Raw genomic sequence first — 17,136 nt, forward strand, 5'->3', positions numbered from 1 at the left:
AAAAGCCAGGTGAACTTCTGGTCTCAGGGCCCAGAGCAGAACCTCACCCACTGTCTTTAAAAGAGTCTAGATGTTTAAAACATGAATGTTAAAATTGCTGATCCTGGATCTGTTTCCAAGAAGCACATGGTGGACTCTTCTAATGCAGCAGCTGGGCTATATCGCTCTCCACTTGCTCAATTGGACAGTGCAGTTCATACCTGGAAGAACAGAGAATCTTACTTGAAAATGATTGTTTTTTTGCCCAACTCCTGATTACAAACATGACAATCAATATTTTTTTCTTACCTTTTGTATGGCATGCCTTCCGCAGTAATGAGAAACTTCTCAAAGTTCCATCTTATGTCATTGACTTTGATTGGAGACCAAAACAATTTCCTAATGTCTCCTATCACAGGGTTTACAAATGGTAAAGACTCCTGCAATGGAGGAAAGAACAGATTAGAGAGGCCACATGGAGTGTATCGTGGTAATTTATCTCATCATTTAAGAGTTTAATATACAGTATATATTTATACACACACACATATATGTATGTGTGTGTGTGTGTATATACATACATATATATATATATATACACAGACACACACACACACACATATATATATATATATATATATATATATATATATATATATATATATATATATATATTTTTTTTTACAGATGATCATTCATTATGAGATTTTATATAACTGACAGTAATCAAACTGCATCTGATTATGAGAACTGTATTTTCTTTCAGCTTGGGTGTCAAAAAAACAGTTTATGTACATGGAAACCATACTGCTTAACAGAATTATGTTGAGATTCAGTAATGTGGTATAAAACCTTTAGGTATGTGAACAATGGATCTTCATTTAACCCATTGACTTCGATTTTACCAAACACTGGGAACTTTGGGTCAAACCCCCCTCCTGGTCTGACATACTTCAGCACGTTGAGAGTCTCGTGGTTTGTTTCTGGAGAGAAACATGAGTCACAGAGGCTGACATAAACACACAGAAGGGCATGTGGTTTTCTTCAAAGTATAAGGCACTGTAACACTAAGTTACTATGACTGTCACAGCATTTTTCCTTATATGCCGAAGCAAATTTTTATATTGTCAAGTGCCTCATACTTTTTTCGGTGATAATATTGTCACATTTTTCATTTTAAACAATAGAAGTTACAAGAGGGTAAAAAAAAAAAAATGGCAATAATGCTATGATGACATCTGTCACTGGGAATGTTGATAATCACACAAGTTGTACAACATCAAGTTAAATATTAGTTAAGCGGAATGAAAACAATTTTTTAACCCCTGTAGGAATATGTTAATGAAGTTTACACAAATTCAGCTGATGCTGTATGCTCTGCCCCTTGCAGAAACAGGCCTAACAGAGGACCTAGGGTTGTCAGTGATTTCAATTCATTTTTAATCTGTGACTTTAATATTGAAATTTTAACTTTAAACCTGGCTTTGACTTTAAAGTTACATTTGAAATGATCATTGCTCTAAATCCACAGTTCATACCTGGTGATTGGAGACCAAACTGATTGCATGGGAATCCAAGGACAGTGAAGTTGAGGTGACCAAACATGTCCATGAGTGCATTCAACCGATGATACTAAATGGTACATGAGCACATATTCCTTAGTGTCAGTTAGGAGATAGCAGAGACGAGTACAATTAGCTTCTCAGAGCAACCAGGCTACAGCTAAAGTCAACAGGCACGTCGTAAAATCGTGTGTTTACCTCTTCGATGGTGGACCCTCAGAAGGTGGCCACGTTGACAATAAGAACAGCTTTGCCCCTGTAATTACTGAGGGGTACAGTTTGACCGTCCAGATTCTCCATCACGAAATCGTAAATTGAATTCTTTACCATGATTACAGTCTAAGGCCAGTGTGTGAGCTTGTAAATCAATAGCGATTAGCTTCTCGTGGGCTGCGGCTACACTGTCGGACTCGCCTCATTCAGTGGTCCATAACTCTGGGATCAGCAATTGTTCTGCATGGTTGGTCCTATTGTCTCTGTCAGTGCCCCGTAGTAAACGGGCAGGGTAATTATTTGTTCAGCGTTTGCAAAGGTGTGCAAATCCTATAGGCGTAGCCTTTCCACTCATTCTCAATAGACAGGTGATGTCGCAAAAAGGTGATCTGTCTGGAAAACACAGACACGCGCACACACGCCTGTAAACACACGATTATCACCCCTTGCAATGTGGAAATGTTTCATCGTGGATTATTCCACTGCTGTCATGAGTTTCAAAATTTGGTTCGAGTTTTACTAAACAAGACTTTGTGGGTAACGTCAGCTTTTCACCTCATATTATTATTTTAATGTAATAATTTACACCAACAGTTTTACTATGATTAAACTGTACTGCAAGCTGTTGTATTTTTCTCTCAATTTTAAAATTAGTTCAGCAAACAATGTGGGAACTTTTATTCATGGGAGACAGGCTACATAACATCTCATATGGAAACGTGCACGTGAAAGCTACGTTGTCATGGAGAAGTAAAGTAAGGACTTTTGTCTTGTGGATACAAAAGAAAAAAAAACAAAAAACAAGTGTAAATCATTAGGAGCAGTACGTGTGCTCCTAATGATACAAACAAATATTTAAATTGAAAATGAAAAGGTGTGTCATTTAAACACGTAAGAGCACATTTGTTTGGCATTTACAGCTTACTTTTTTTTAAAAATATGCCCTCCCGCACACTAGATGGCAGACTTGAACTTTAAGCCAGAGGGAGACCGCAGATCAAAATCGGAGTAGGAAGCCGGTCAGCAGTTCCTCAGTAACATGATAAACAACGATTGCCAATCAGCTGGCTCTCAAGCAGCTATGGATATAAAAACAGATGAACGACCGGGGTGTTCTAAGTATGCACACATATTTTCGTATCAGTGGTCAATTTACAGTATTAATAAAACTGTCGTTATATAATGGGGAAATGCTTACTTTTAACCTATGAGTTTACAGTTCCAAATAGCTAACAGCAATAGAGAAAAAATGAGATGTTTGCATTCTTGTTCTGTTTTACATAGCCGTACACAGTGTCATTGACGATTGCGTTATACTTTAGCCTATAATGACATTACCTTTCATATTTTGTCATAGTCGCTTCAGATTGTGCGAAAGCATGAAGCAGATAGTTAGAATGCCATAATTCCGTTGGAACACCAAGACATCTGTTTATAATAAAAAAGTCATGTCACCATTCCAGCTCACCAGCATGCGAAAAAACAGTACAGTTTGAACTTAACGAAAATGAGAAATAAATAGTAAGTTGCCTTTTTTTAAAAGTTGTTTTGATAAAATGGGGGGGATAAGGTTCAAGTGTTGACTTTTTTTTCTTTTAGGTGCCAGCTCTTGGATTTGCCCTGGGAGGATGTTCTTGTCACTCATGTTTTCTGCTACCTCCCTCTTCGCCATCTTGTCAGTCTCCAGCGAGTCAGCAAGAGTTTCCGTTCCCTCATACAAGTGTACCTGGCCAACTGTCGCGTGTTTGACGCCACACAGGTATGTACACATCCTAGACAGTTTCAGTGCATATCTACTTAAATAGAATGCACTGAAATACAATTAATGAATGTATGGGTTGTGGTCTGGTATGCTTGATTCGACAAAGAAAGATTGTCTCTCCACTTACGTGTGTTTGTGTGTCTGTGTGTCTTTGTCTCAACAGTTAGGACCTCACATTCCCAAAGAGGCCTTCTGCAACATGTTACAGGACAACAAAGTCCTTCAGAGCCTGGCAATCCAGAACTGCTCAGACTGGATCACTGACATTGAACTGCTGCCCGTGATTGGCCAGAACCAGCACCTGCTGCGCGTGGACATGCGCGGTTGCTCCCGTTTGAGTCGCCACTCTCTGGTAGCTGTGTCATTAACCTGCGGGCGGCTGCAGCACCTGGGCTTGGCGCATTGTGAGTGGGTGGACAGTCTATCTCTGCGCAGCCTGGCTGATCACTGCAGGGAGCTGCGTTCGCTAGACCTCACCGCCTGCCGGCAGCTGAAAGATGAGGCCATCTGTTACCTGGCCAGGAAGTGTCGGGTGCTGCGTTCGCTCTCTGTGGCGGTCAACGCTAACATCACGGACGTGGCTGTGGAGGAAGTGGCCAAGAACTGTAGGGAGCTGGAGCAGCTGGACCTGACAGGCTGTCTCCGTGTACGCAACGACGCCATCAGGTGTGTGTATTTGGTTATGCGTGATTATCTGAGTGTGGCTTATATGTCTGTAATTCTTTAACCTCATCCCCCAGATACTGTGTGTTTATGTTCTTATCAGGAGGATTGCTCAGTCGGAGTCTTAGAATGTTTGACATTTTTGTATCTCTTGACCCTGATCCTAGGAACACGCTAGAACAAATCGCTTTCTCATTTTCTTAGATGGTCAGTAGCTATGATGTTTTTTAAGCTATATGCATCCTCCCCATTAATTTTTTATTAATTATTTTACTTTGTTCCTAAGGCTTGTATAGTTGATATTTTAATGCGGTGCTATTGTAGTATGCATTACCAAAGGCACTAGAGGCATGATTGCTTAATAGTTAGTAATAGAACCATCTATCAGCTGAAATAGCTTTGTGCAATGCTTGTTGAATAAAGCCGATTACTTGTCACCATAGTTACTAATCATGTTTGCTATTCATTATAATTCTTTAACTTCATTATTGACTTAGCTCAAGAACTTCTGCTCACCTGGCTTTAAATATTTTTGCACAATGGCAGAACCCATCTCCAGCAGACCTAGTTGCCTGCTGTGTTTGTTGCCACAGCTACTGTTAGCATGTTTCTTATTCATTGTCGGTCTACGACTTCATCTGAGTTGTTTGACTCTGAAAGCTCAGTTCAAGTGCATTTGCCCACCTGCTGAAATGCCAAAGTTTTGTCCCAGCACCAGCTGAACCTGTGGTAAACAGAACTCCCCCTACTGTCTTTGCAGGACTGTAGCAGAGTACTGTCCCAAACTGCAGTCCCTTAAGGTTAACCACTGTCACAACGTCACTGAGTCCAGCCTTGGCCTCCTGAGGAGACGCAACGTGGACATTGATGTAGAACCTCCTCTGCAAAGAGCACTTGTGCTCCTACAGGATGTGGTGGGCTTTGCCCCTTTCATCAATCTCCAGATATAGTGACACCTGACCATCTGGATGTCCCTGCTGACCAAAACAAGGTATAAATTTGTCCAAGCCACACACATGAAAGAAGTTAGGGATGAAACTATTAAAGAAAAGTTCCACTCATGTCAGTTTCAAATAAGCGTGCTTGCTGTCTTCTACTGAATGTAGTGCGTGTTAAATAAAATGCATAAAAATATGACCGGATAGTTGACGACACAGATTGTATTAATTTTGTTCATTTCGTCTTGCAGGCTCTCTCCATATCGCCAAACGTTATGGAGGACCAACAAACGTGCTAGCTTATTCTTTCAGCAGTGCAATAGCTTGGAGACCAGATCATGGTCGAATACATGTTCCAAGCACTTTAGCATTTAAATACACCATCTTTTTGTTTGGCTTTGTCAAACTTTACGATCGCTTGTGCCAGAATGTAATCCAGCATAGAAAGGTTCTCTTTCTGAGATACTTAAGATTTAAATTGGATGTGACACACATTTGAACGACTGATGGCTGGTCTGTGAGAAATTAAGATTTATGTATCGTGAACCTGATTATTTATTGAGGCATCCTGTTCTTTGTGAACATGTATATTGTAATAATGATAAATTTTGCACTTGAAACCTTTGGACTTCCCAGTGTATCAGCTACGACAGTTTTTGTTTTGATCAGATAGAGCCACGGTTTCTTTTCCTGTACTCTGTACTCATCATGCACATGATTGTCTGTGAAACCTCCAGTGTTGTTCAGTAGCCCACACATGCTCCAAGCTTACATGTGATACTTTTATTTTTGTCATTTTTGTGTGACGTTGATGTGACTGGGGTCTTCTTGTGGCCCTGAGCTGTTTGCCTTTTTTTTTTTCACGTGTCATAAAATCATGAGACCTTCCTCCCTCCCACTCAAATGTGATCAGAAATATCAGTCATATTCCAGCGTTTACACTTTATTATTAATAATTATGCAGTTTCAAATCCTTAAATTGCATTAAGTTTCCAAAAACAATTCCTGATGTTTTTGGATAGTGAAATATAAACCACACTTTGTCAATGTCTTGTAAAACTGTCTTCGTTTTTTTTTAAGTGATACTCTGTATATTTGTGGAAAATATTTCTATCCAACAAAATCTTTCAGTGTTAATGAAGATAAAGGTGTTTGTCTTATGCAAGCTATTGTATGACTGCATATAAAGTCTAAATTCAAAATAAAAAGAAGTCTGGAGATCTTTCATGATTTAGCTATGGTCTGAGGGTTATGGATACAATATTATAAATACATTACTTAATATAGTCAGTGATGTATGCATCAGGTTCCCTGCTACTTTAAAATAGGTACTCCAGTGAGGTTGAGTACATTTTGCTCAAAGTCTCCTGAAAACCTTAATTCTGTTTTTGCTCATTTCTGTACAGGTTTAGATATGGTAACACATTTTAAGCACCATCAGATACATGCATTCGGCCATCAGCCACAGAAGCCTCCAGAAGGCCATAAAAATGTTCCATGAAGTATCACCAAATGTCACATGTAGCACAGTCAAAATCCTAAGCTCAAAGCTCAAAAAGCATATAGTTCCACCTGTACTTCACACAAATATCTTGCTAAAGATTGTGTTCTTTATCAGATTGATACAAAAACAAAAAATAACGTTTTTGACAGGCATGGGCTGGGTGAGTTGTATTTTGTAATGTCGTAATTCAGGATACAACAAACATCAATCAGAGTGTTCATAGCTCATCCGAGAGTCACTAGAGAGTCAGTGCAAGGGGGCTTACGGAATCTGGAATGGCTGGAAAAGTTGATTTGTCATGCCAAGATGAGCTTCAAACCAATGACACGGAGGTCGCTGGTGTTTAGGGGAAAGACTGTGGATGGATTCTGTTTGAAATTTGCAGGGACACAAACACCAACCATCTCCGAGTCTGAGATTCTGATGAAGAGCACTGGCAAGGTGCTCGACGACAGCCTGAGGGATTCATCATCAAACCTGGCCCTTCGCCAAGACCTAGAGATTTGGCTGAGAGTATTTGATCAGTTGGGGCTTCAGGACGGACGTATGTAACAGCATGGTGACAAACCAAGGACACCTTCTTGGCCTGTGTTTCTGTACGAGAGACGTTGCAAACTTGCTGAGGTTGCCTCTAAAGTTCCCCTGGAGCAGGAATTCAAGGTGATTTAATTGAGGGGAAATGATGCAACATGGATTTTACCATAAGCAACCTGAAAATAGGCCAGACAGAGATAGTGGTCAAGACTGGATGGAAGTCAGGATCGGAGGAAGCCGATCGGCAGTTTGGGGCTTGGCTGCCATACAGTTGACCTGGTGGGAGCAGTGACCCAGGGCAAGGGCCAGCCTGGGAACGTTTCCATCCCACCTCTCTGCCAGAAGGGAAGGGAAGGGAAAACTGCTGTGGAGAGGTGCTGCAGGAGGAGAGGCCCAGCAGCACAGTGGGGAATAAGTAAGGAACCTGGTGGGGATGGAAGCAAGCAGCGGAAAGGAAAGTCACACGGGCTGCCCATCTGGCAAGCGGAGACAAGCTCCTGCTCCTGAACAGTGGATGATATCTTTCCCAGTCCATCCAGTCTGTTCAACTGGTACAATGTGGGGAAAGTCTCTTGTCTGACACTAAAACCAGCACCAAGGACCTGAGCAACGGCTGATTTCTCAGAATTAACAACCAACCTTGAGAAAACAACCGAGTAAAGGGAGTCTTTCCATAGCACATTTTTAGGTAAGTTCTGAGACCAGACATCGTCCTTAAGAGGCAAATAAAAATACCATCCTTTTGAAAATGACTCTTGGGAAATCCCAGGGCAGACTGCTGGGGGAGACTTAGAGAATTGGCCTTGTCTGAAGGGATGATCAGCTGTCAGAAAGAGGGCTCCAGGCCAGACGCACGTCTGCCAAAGCAGGCTGCAAGGGCTTTGCTGAGCAATCTCGCTATAAGAAGAAAGAAGAGCCTGCACACTGGTTAATGCTTCCCACTGTGAGAATTTTATTTAATAAGTGAAAAAAGGACAATGTTTTGACCTCCTGAATCTTTGTCAGGAAAGCAGAGCTGAAACGTTGTTCTATTTCATATAGAAATTTTCCATCTCAAAATAGCATCTAAGTCAAAGTTTACATGTGCTCTAGTACAAAGCAAAAAGAGAAAAGGAAAAAAAAAAAAAACCTCTTTGTAGCACCACATTACAATTTGTTGAAATAAAAAAGGTGCACAACCACTGTAACAGCAGGACTGACACCAAACAGAAATTTGTTCCTTTCAAAGCATAATATCTGTTTACCATAGAAATAGTAGTTTTCTCAAACCAATAATAAATAACAACACATAATAATAACAGCAAAGAGCCATGCTCATCCAAGAGAGCAAATTTTCACACTTAGGTGGTAGCACACCAGCAAAAGCTGACAACAAACTCTGTGGCAGCAAACCTCCCCAAAAATACCACCTCCATCACTAACAGCACAACACGTGATAGATATTGCATCAAAACATGTGACTAAGTCTACAAGTAGTACAGGAACTCATCCAGGTTCAGGTTCGGCTCCTTGTGGATGCTCTGGCCCACCAGGAAAGCCAGTTTATGGGCATACTGGCACGGAGCTGGCACTCGGATCATCCCCTACAGGGTAGAAACACAATGAAAGGTGCAAAGAGCCAACAGAGAGAAGATAGATGGGACCCCATAAGAACTGTGAGTGACAGAATTTTGTACGTTATCACAAATCACCACAGAAACAAGAGCTGAACTCCAAACAAAGCTGCAGCGGTGAATTACCTGCCAGTTGTAGTACAAATGGCAGAGTTTGTGGGTAAGTCTTTGCATGTGATCTGGTTTGAGGCCACTGCTGTCGAACACCACATTGTAGTGAGTAGGGGAGACGCTGCCCAGCCGCACTGCCTGACTAATAATGTAGAAGTCATACCTGAGAAAGAAGAAACACCTTGAAGTGACACTCAGTGTGAACAGAGACTGAATTTACAATGTACTTGTTGTTGTTACAGTATTTAGGCCATCAGTGGCTGCTTCAGTGACACATTTACTGCTGAGGAAACAAATTGAACCAGACAGCATGTTAAATAACACATGATAAATCTGTGCAGACCATTCAGGTCGGGTTATCTCTGTGTCAATGACGGTTCCAGGTGGAGGGTTGGTCGGCTTGCCATCGAGGAGAGCAAAGATTCTGGCACTGATACGCTTCTTCACCACAAGCACCGAAAGTTTGGGGCTAAAACATACAAGGGAGTAAGTGTAACAGTACAGTTTGGTGAATATGGAATAACACATGTCTGCTATGACCAGAGTGAACACTTAAGTCCAAAGATTTCTGTTCAGTGTCGGTTACGACAACTAATTCTTAAATTAAAACACTGTAACCACTTGTGACTTAGTTATGGACCACTGCACTGATTATAACAAAGCGACCTGACAACAAGCACAAAGATGCATACAGTAGAGTCACATAATTTAGTTTTACAACAGTTTGGGAGTCCTATGTGATTTAATGCGCTGATGTGGCGAGTGTGTGTGTGGAGGCTCACGAATAGTCCATGCCCATGGTTTTAATGGACTGCTGTATCTGAGGCACCTCGTAGTTGACCACGCTTTGCAGCATGCCGTCTCCAACACCATCCCGGTACACGACGATACGAGACGGAAGGCAGTTGTTGTGTTTCAGGTAAGCCCTCAGAGCATCTGAGAGGAAATCAGGGACGTTTACAGGCCTCGTGAATGACAGTCACTGTTTGACTCTTATTCTGCTCACTGTCTGATATTGTGCAGAAGCTCCAAAGCAGTTAAAGCTTTTATTTTGTCACAGAGAGAGTGTTTTAAAATATTTGAAAAGCCCTGACCATGCAAAGCCCCTTTCAGGCCGTCAATGATCTCTTGACCACGGTTCTGCAGGACACATCTGGAGAACCATCTAGAAAAGCACAGAAAGGATACACTGAAGAGTGTAAATCCTATGCAATATGCCCTCTCTTCACCATTAATCTGTACACACATACTGTCACGTCCTCTAAATCCCTTACCCAAAACTTAGTGACAGAGTGCTGATTGTCTGTCTATCTATAGACTGTCCTATTGATTGTATTACCTGGTCATGCTAGAGTTGAGACTGGCAACCAGTGCACCGATGGATCTCCTCCCAGCAGCAGTGTCATGGTAACAGTCTATTCCCACAATCATTAGCTGCTTGAGCTGGTAGACAGGATAGAGGTTACAGATTCAGTACACTCTAGGCCGCCATTTTTATGTCAGGTTACTACCTCTAAAGGATTCACATTTAGCAATCTGACAGTTCTTTGTCCTTTTCTACCTCTCACTGATAATTCAAGATAAATTCAATGTGATGCAAATTTTTAAGTTTTGTGTCAACCAGCCGAGTCCGATCTGCACCAGAAAAGGCAGATGATGAACTGATGAGTGCATGGGTTTGTGGAGAGACTGAAATATGGTTGAAATCTCAGCATGTCAGTCAGGTTTCACAGTGTGAAACCTGGGAGCACTAGCTCGTTGGTTAGCTGCTGCATGACAAACACCACATTTAAAGTCATCAAAAATGTAGGGATATCTAAAAAAAAAAAAAAAAAAAAAAGCTTGGCTACTGGTTGAGAGACACTAAACAGATTTGTTGTGAAATGCTTGAAGCTTTGGCAGTCTAACCGGGATGTCAACACTCCACAGCTCCCCACCCATCTTGCAGTTCATCTGCAGGGCAATCTTGGTGGCCACGGTCATGAGGGCCTGGGGTCGACTCAGGGTTCGAGACACCACACACTGACTGGGCGTCGGGCAGTCCAGGCAAAGGTACTTCTTCACGCAGTCGTACTTGTCCTTACGGTTGGTGGGCAAGATCACAACCACCTGTGGCGCAACATGATCAAAACCACAGCTCTAGATGTCAGGGCTGCCAGGTCTGTGACAGGTTTAAGATCCACAGCAATGTCTATTAACACTTACGCACTCAGACATAGGACATTCTGCTGATTAGACTGAAGGAACCTAAAGCTGAACTGAGAATTAGGGGAATGAAGAGATAAGCAGGCGTGGAAAAAGTACAAGTAGTTACTAAAAAAAAAAAAGTACTCCAAGTACAGTTAAAGTATCCCTCCTGAAAAATACTTGAGTAAAATAGTCACTCATTTACAATTTACTAAAACAGTTGTCAGTTTAACTCTACTTAGAGTACATTTTTTTAGTAACAGTACTTCTCCTTGTACTTTTTCTACCCCTGGAGATAGGTCTGTAGAGTGTTTACTGTTTTTGGATCATGTGACCCACCATCTGAGTTCCTGGTCGTACGTTCTGCTGTAGCGCTCTTAGGAGAGACTCTTGACGGTCCTCATATTCAATCCTGTGAAAATGTCACCATCTCAATACATAACAGTACACGACTAAACAAAAATAAATGTCCCATGTAGACATTAAAACAAAGCACATGGCTAACGGGGGGGTGGGGGGGGCTCACATGACGGCCCGCTGCATGCGGATGCCCATGGGTCCTGCCACCCTGTGGAGTGTCTGCAGCAGAGAATGGGCCGCGTCGCCATTCCTGCGCGTGAAGAACATCAGCCAGTTCTGCAGAGGCAGGCCGCTAATTACAGGAATCCCCCTCATCTCTTTAGACCAGTCAGCTGCCCAGGGGTCATACTCAAACTGAGAGAGAGAGAGAGAGAGAGAGAGAGAGAGAGAGAGAGAGAGAGAGAGAGAACTGAATCTGCGTCTAACATACTTTGCAGGTGTCTATGTAAACAGGGTTTATTCAAATATTCAAGGACAGCGCGTGAAGGCTAAAGGTGAAAGTAGGACTGAAGAACAATATGGTTTGGTTGTTTAACAAACAGACTTCATAAAAGAGTCAGTTTTCTCTCTCACTGTTCTGGCTCCCTGTATGATCCTCTCTGCAGGCAGAACTCTTCCTGTCAGATTCAGCAGCTTGTTCTCAAAGCTCAGACCCCATGTGTTCAGCTCAGCCTGGGCTCCTTGGTTCCTAACACAGAGAGGGAGTGTTTTTGGCCATGCTGAACACCAGTGTTATTGTATTTTACATTTATTAATTTAGCAGATGCTTTATCCAAAGCATCTTCAAAAACAGACAGAACACAAACCAAGCATGAAGACCAGTTTCATAAGTTGCATAAGCAGCGTTTCTCAAACTAAGGGCCGTGGACCAGCGCCAAGGAAACTGCCAGGTCCCCGCCCCTTGACTGAACTTCTTGCTTTGAAAATAGTAACATTTTATTCATGATTCTTGCCTGTGAGAACTTGCTTAACATTCTACAATCTTGAATGAAATGTTACCATTTTCAGCTGGCGTGACAGAGGCACCGAGCATAATTTGACTGGCGCCGTGGCAGGGCTCTTCGGGCCGGCAGTTTCCTTGTCCCAGGAACACTTGAGAAATGCTGGCATAAGTCCCACCGCTAAGCTCAGTATTAGACCAAAAACGAATGCAAGTACTGCTGAAGGAAAGTAAGAACTACAGACACTAACACAAATGGGGCTGCAGGTGTCTACAGGACAGGTCAAACTCAGGTTAGGTTCTCAGTGGTATGAATCAGCTGAGATTCAGTTGTTTTGTGTTTCTTGCATATGAAAGCAGAGCTAAAAACAAACAAACAAACAAACAACAACAAAAACAAAAAAATTGGATACTTCTTTATGTTTGTGATGAATCTGTTAAGTCGGTTCTCTCTCTGTTCGGGAGACAGTCTGGTGTGAGACGCCAAATCCTTCATGATGTTGAAGTCATTGCGCATCTTATCAGTAAGCCCTTACAGGAAAACACACACACACACAGTGGGTTTCTGTATCTGGTGATGTTTTGAGAGGACGGCGGGACGTTTGGGTGATATATGATCCCTGATGACTGACCAGTGAGGTAGCAGAGCTCAGGAACAAGCATGGCAGGACCTGGTGGAGGTCTTCCTGAAGGGCCCAGTTTCTTTACATGGCTGATCAACAGAACCTGGTGCTCATCTCTGATGCCCAGACCATATTGCTGAAGGGAAAATCAGAAATACAAAGAAAGGATGTGTGTGTGACAGAGAGAGAGTCACTCTAGTTGAATCCAACATATTTTGTGTGGTTTCTCAATGAAGCTATATTATATAAAAAATATATATGCACACATAGACACACACACACACACACGTGTGCATATATATATATACACACACACACACACACACAACCCTACAGTTTTGTAGTAGTTTTTGAAGGAAATCTCTGTGTCTCCTCTGGTGAAGGTGTTGTTGGGTGTGTGGTCCCATGCGATGTCATCAATCCTGTAAGTCTTATTGTTATACCTTCAAACACAGAAGAAATAACACAGTAATATCTCTGTACAAAAGTAATTCCATATATATGAGTTTAAAATTATGACTCCTTTGTTAAAGTGTTGTCCATAGACTGTGCATCTGTGTGTGTGTGTGTGTGTGTATGTGTGCACTCTCACTTGGTAAGGACGATGAGTCCCACCAGTTCCTTGGTGCAGACTTCAGGGAAGCGCTGGTCTCCATACTGGTGCCGCAGGCTGGCCATGAAGTCGAGAACCGTCTCACTGCGCAGAACCTTGTGGCTCACATCCATACAGAGCATCAGGCTGGACTCATACTGGAGCAGGTTAGTGACAAACCCTGGCCAGATAGTCAACCTGCACAGAGATAGAGAGATATAATTACAGAGAATACGTATGTACTCATTACACACACACACAAACACACACACAAACACGCACACACACACACACACACACACACACAGCAGTACCTGTGTTGTGGTATGTTGAGTGGATCATCAGGGTTGTAGTAATGGCGGCCAATCTGCTGCATGTTGAGCATCCTCAGGATTCTACACATACAATACATAAAAGACAGGGTTGGACACAGGCCTTCTGTGGTTCTATTCTTAATAATCATCTCTCTGACAGTTTGTCAGTGTCCCTGTGCTTGTTATTGTTGATGGTGAAGACTGAAAATTCATTTTTTCATGTTGGTTTTTTTTTCAAACCTTCTGAAGATGATGTTGTAGAACTGCACACACACTGGGGAGGATGGTGGCAGCTCATTGGTCAGTGTAACTGTGATCCGGACTTTCTCTCCCTGTCTGGTTTCACTGAACAGCACTGTTTCCTAAAGAGGGGAAAAAATATCTCCATGATATATTAAAATACACATCTTTTACATTGCAGGGAATGTTTGAAAATTAACTAAGTCTATGCATGCACATGTGCTCATGTACATGCGGGGTGTGTTTGTGCATGCAGGTACGTACAATGTTTCGTAGTCGGTTAGGGAGGAAGAGGAGGGCTCCGTCGAAGGTGCGGGCTGAGCCCAGCGTCTCCTCGTGCTGGAAGAGCAGAGCAGATCGCAGGCGGCGGGACTCCATGGGTGGGTTAAAGTCCACATGGTACTGATACAGAGCCCACTGGGGACGAGAGATCAAGCGCATGAAGTTTGCCCTCAGCTCGATGGGGGAGCCGGACATTCCTGAGGAAAGCAGGACAACAAAACATATGATCGAATCACTGTCTGATCCGTGCAATCCTCCAGACTTTGGGTTTGTGTCGCAGCAGTTCATTTAGAGCAAACTGCGTCACAGTTTCATAAAGCACATAAAAGTGTTAAAGTTGAGAGAAATCAATAAAGGTGCAATATTAGATTCTGGCCAGGGTAGAGTGAAACTGTTCCCTGAGTGACTGACAACCTGAAGGTCAACAACCCTTCAGATGAACGGCTGATTCTGCCCTTACCTCAGAGGGTTTCTCAGGTTTCTCATTTGGCACTTCTCAGACTAACCTGTCTTGGACTCTTTCACATGCTCCATGAGTTGGCGGGTGTGGACTCCTACATCATGGAAATCTCTCCTTCGTCCTCCTCGCTCTCCAATCTTCGCTTGCTGAAAGCCAGCAGAGATCTGGAGAACAGCTGGAAAGAAAAACAAGCTCAGACTTCAGATCTTGCATCAAATGAGGGGAACCTTGGCACTTGAATAAAAATGGACTTTTTATTTTCAGTTGTTCACAAGAACGAGCAGAAGCTGACTAATTAATCAGGAGATGACGACTTCTATATGGGAAATTCATACACACACATATCTATATTTGGCAGACTTAATAAAATCTGTCTCAACTAGTGAAGGTTATAACTGGTTGGGTCCTGGCCTAAGAGTGTCACTGTAACAGCTTCATTAAATGTTTGGGGATACTATAATTTTAGACAAAGCCCCCAAGAAAACCAAATTGGTCAGTCAGCTGGATTAAGAGGCAAACTTTGAATATGAATTTAGGGGAGACCTATTTGCCACTTGGCACATCCACCATTTAAAATTTAGTTTATGAATACAGTTTATTATTAAAAAAAAACAAGTTTTGGGAATATTCTTTAAGAATAATAAGAATGATCTATATGAGATCAGTTTCTGTACACCATTTTACTGTCCTAATGCAGTAAACATTTGATACTTCTCTCGAACAGAAACTTTCCAACTTAGCAAGGAACAAAAATTCAGTATGTTTAGTTGATAGTAATAGCTTCATAGTCTATCAGGGTACTTGACACCAGCACTTAAGGCACTGCTCTTTCAGGTATCAAAGTCAACACAGAGAAGGGTTGAGTTCTCCACATAGCAGTATTCACCTTCAGATATAGCAGGTCCAGGGGCAGTCCTCTGTCTCCCTCGACCCATAACCTCCCCTTCTGAGACTGGCTGCATAGGTCTCTCTGCCTGCCACGATGAGGGTTGCTGATGGAAATGTCAATCAGCATCAAGACAGTCAGTCTTACAGGACAATGTGAGTTGTCCTGATGTGGTGGTACTACACTGGGATAAGCACCTCCTCCTTCACAAAGTGTGTTGAAACTCAAAAAGTACCTGACTTCCCATTAAATATTCCACATTAGAGTCCACATAAGCATTCAGAACAACACACTAAGAATAATTAGCTACTGCAATGTAATGTGCACTGTACAGATTAAGCCTATGTCAAGACTGAATGTCTGCTATGTTAGCATCAGAAATAATATCTTACAAGAAGCCCGTATATGACCAAACTGTGTGTGGCCAACTTTGACTACCGTTTCTTCATAACGGTTCATGACTGAAACATGAACATAACATTAAAAACTCTTTCTGATAATATAGTTTGACGGTGGAAGATCTCAGGGAAATCTGAGAAGTCACCAATGCCTTGGGCCCAAATTCAGACAGAAGGCCCCAAATGAGTTCATGTATTGCAGCCTGACCGCTGTAGCTTGCCCCTTCTCCGCAGAGTCATCAGTAAACTTTTTAGGATAAGACTACTTGCTCATGTCTGAAAAGGAATGTACACTTTCAATCACTGTTCACTCCAGCTGATGAGGTCTTTGCCTCAGGCCTCTCTGCCAACAGCACCTTAATCACTGTCCTCATGAACGCAGCCTGAGCAGTGTTCAGAGACGGAGCTCCTGCCCCTACAGTCTCTGCTCTCTCTCTAATGGTAGTCACAACCTTGCTCACCCAGCATTTTTATACAGGACCCTAAATATAATGAGATGTGAAGTACTGAAGGAACCACAGGTTTATTAAAGCTCCTCTTTTCACTATACTTTATAAACAGCTTACTCAAACTGTGCAGTCGTCAGTCTACTAAACATCTACTGACCGCCTTTCTGCTGCCGTAATATGAATACAGCGGGTGCAGTTATGTAACTGGTTTTGTCAGACATTATAAAACGGCTTCCTAATAAACAACTTCACAATTACTAAACTTTTTTTTTTTTGTAATTATTATTAGGGATTCTCGGAAACGTTCAGTGGTTGGTTAAGAGGTCCTCACCGGCCCAGGGACCCCAGTCTCCTGGCCACGTGCGCGGCTCCTGGATCTGGCCCTTGCCCGTCCGGTCATTCTGAAGCATGCAACTCACTGAAACGCAAGTGATTAACAAACAGGATGACCTTAGTGACTCCTACACAATGTTTATAAAGCACAAGCTTTGCATTAAGTCAGCACATGCTCAACAGGGCACGAATT

At 42.3% G+C, this 17,136-nt stretch overlaps 3 protein-coding genes across 4 annotated transcripts; 1 reads left to right on the forward strand and 2 right to left on the reverse strand.

The window, feature by feature from the left end:
* Nucleotides 1-139: 139 nt before the first annotated feature.
* Nucleotides 140-1,841, reverse strand: gpx9 (glutathione peroxidase 9). Its single transcript, XM_030774871.1, has 5 exons — nt 1,740-1,841; nt 1,518-1,611; nt 832-962; nt 289-419; nt 140-200 (listed from the first exon to the last, which is right to left on the reverse strand). The coding sequence occupies exons 1-5, from the start codon at nt 1,839-1,841 to the stop codon at nt 140-142; spliced, it is 519 nt and encodes a 172-aa protein (XP_030630731.1).
* A 952-nt stretch (nt 1,842-2,793) lies between these two features.
* On the forward strand, nt 2,794-5,129 carry fbxl15 (F-box and leucine-rich repeat protein 15). The gene is made up of 4 exons (XM_030773359.1): nt 2,794-2,873; nt 3,354-3,513; nt 3,680-4,182; nt 4,940-5,129. The coding sequence occupies exons 1-4, from the start codon at nt 2,794-2,796 to the stop codon at nt 5,127-5,129; spliced, it is 933 nt and encodes a 310-aa protein (XP_030629219.1).
* A 3,492-nt stretch (nt 5,130-8,621) lies between these two features.
* Nucleotides 8,622-17,010, reverse strand: LOC115811446 (piwi-like protein 1). Of its 2 annotated transcripts, none has more exons than XM_030773642.1 (20): nt 16,954-17,010; nt 15,764-15,869; nt 14,924-15,052; nt 14,400-14,614; nt 14,136-14,257; nt 13,896-13,976; nt 13,582-13,779; nt 13,324-13,432; nt 12,999-13,125; nt 12,780-12,897; nt 12,000-12,114; nt 11,593-11,780; nt 11,406-11,478; nt 10,788-10,988; nt 10,219-10,322; nt 9,974-10,044; nt 9,662-9,815; nt 9,223-9,348; nt 8,895-9,042; nt 8,622-8,738 (listed from the first exon to the last, which is right to left on the reverse strand). In XM_030773642.1, exons 1-20 carry the CDS (start codon nt 17,008-17,010, stop codon nt 8,622-8,624), a joined length of 2,559 nt encoding a protein of 852 aa, XP_030629502.1. The 2 variants fall into 2 exon arrangements, with proteins under 2 accessions (XP_030629502.1, XP_030629500.1); XM_030773640.1 differs by having other exon boundaries at nt 16,942-17,010.
* Between the last annotated feature and the right edge of the window lie 126 nt (nt 17,011-17,136).

Source organism: Chanos chanos, chromosome 5 (genome assembly GCF_902362185.1).
Source record: "Chanos chanos chromosome 5, fChaCha1.1, whole genome shotgun sequence".
In the NCBI taxonomy this organism is placed as follows: domain Eukaryota; kingdom Metazoa; phylum Chordata; class Actinopteri; order Gonorynchiformes; family Chanidae; genus Chanos; species Chanos chanos.

What these genes read in the sequence shown, in the direction of transcription:
- fbxl15 (XM_030773359.1), top strand. Translation starts at nt 2,794, where the DNA reads ATGATAAACAACGATTGCCAATCAGCTGGCTCTCAAGCAGCTATGGAT. An exon ending in GAACGACCGGGGTGTTCTAA is followed by an intron (nt 2,874 to 3,353) that starts GTATGCACACAT and finishes TTTTTCTTTTAG; the next exon opens with GTGCCAGCTCTTGGATTTGC. An exon ending in GTACGCAACGACGCCATCAG is followed by an intron (nt 4,183 to 4,939) that starts GTGTGTGTATTT and finishes CTGTCTTTGCAG; the next exon opens with GACTGTAGCAGAGTACTGTC.
- LOC115811446 (XM_030773640.1), bottom strand. Translation starts at nt 17,010, where the DNA reads ATGACCGGACGGGCAAGGGCCAGATCCAGGAGCCGCGCACGTGGCCAG. An exon ending in TGGACCTGCTATATCTGAAG is followed by an intron (nt 15,053 to 15,763) that starts GTGAATACTGCT and finishes TTTTCTTTCCAG; the next exon opens with CTGTTCTCCAGATCTCTGCT. An exon ending in CTCAACATACCACAACACAG is followed by an intron (nt 13,780 to 13,895) that starts GTACTGCTGTGT and finishes ATCTCTGTGCAG; the next exon opens with GTTGACTATCTGGCCAGGGT.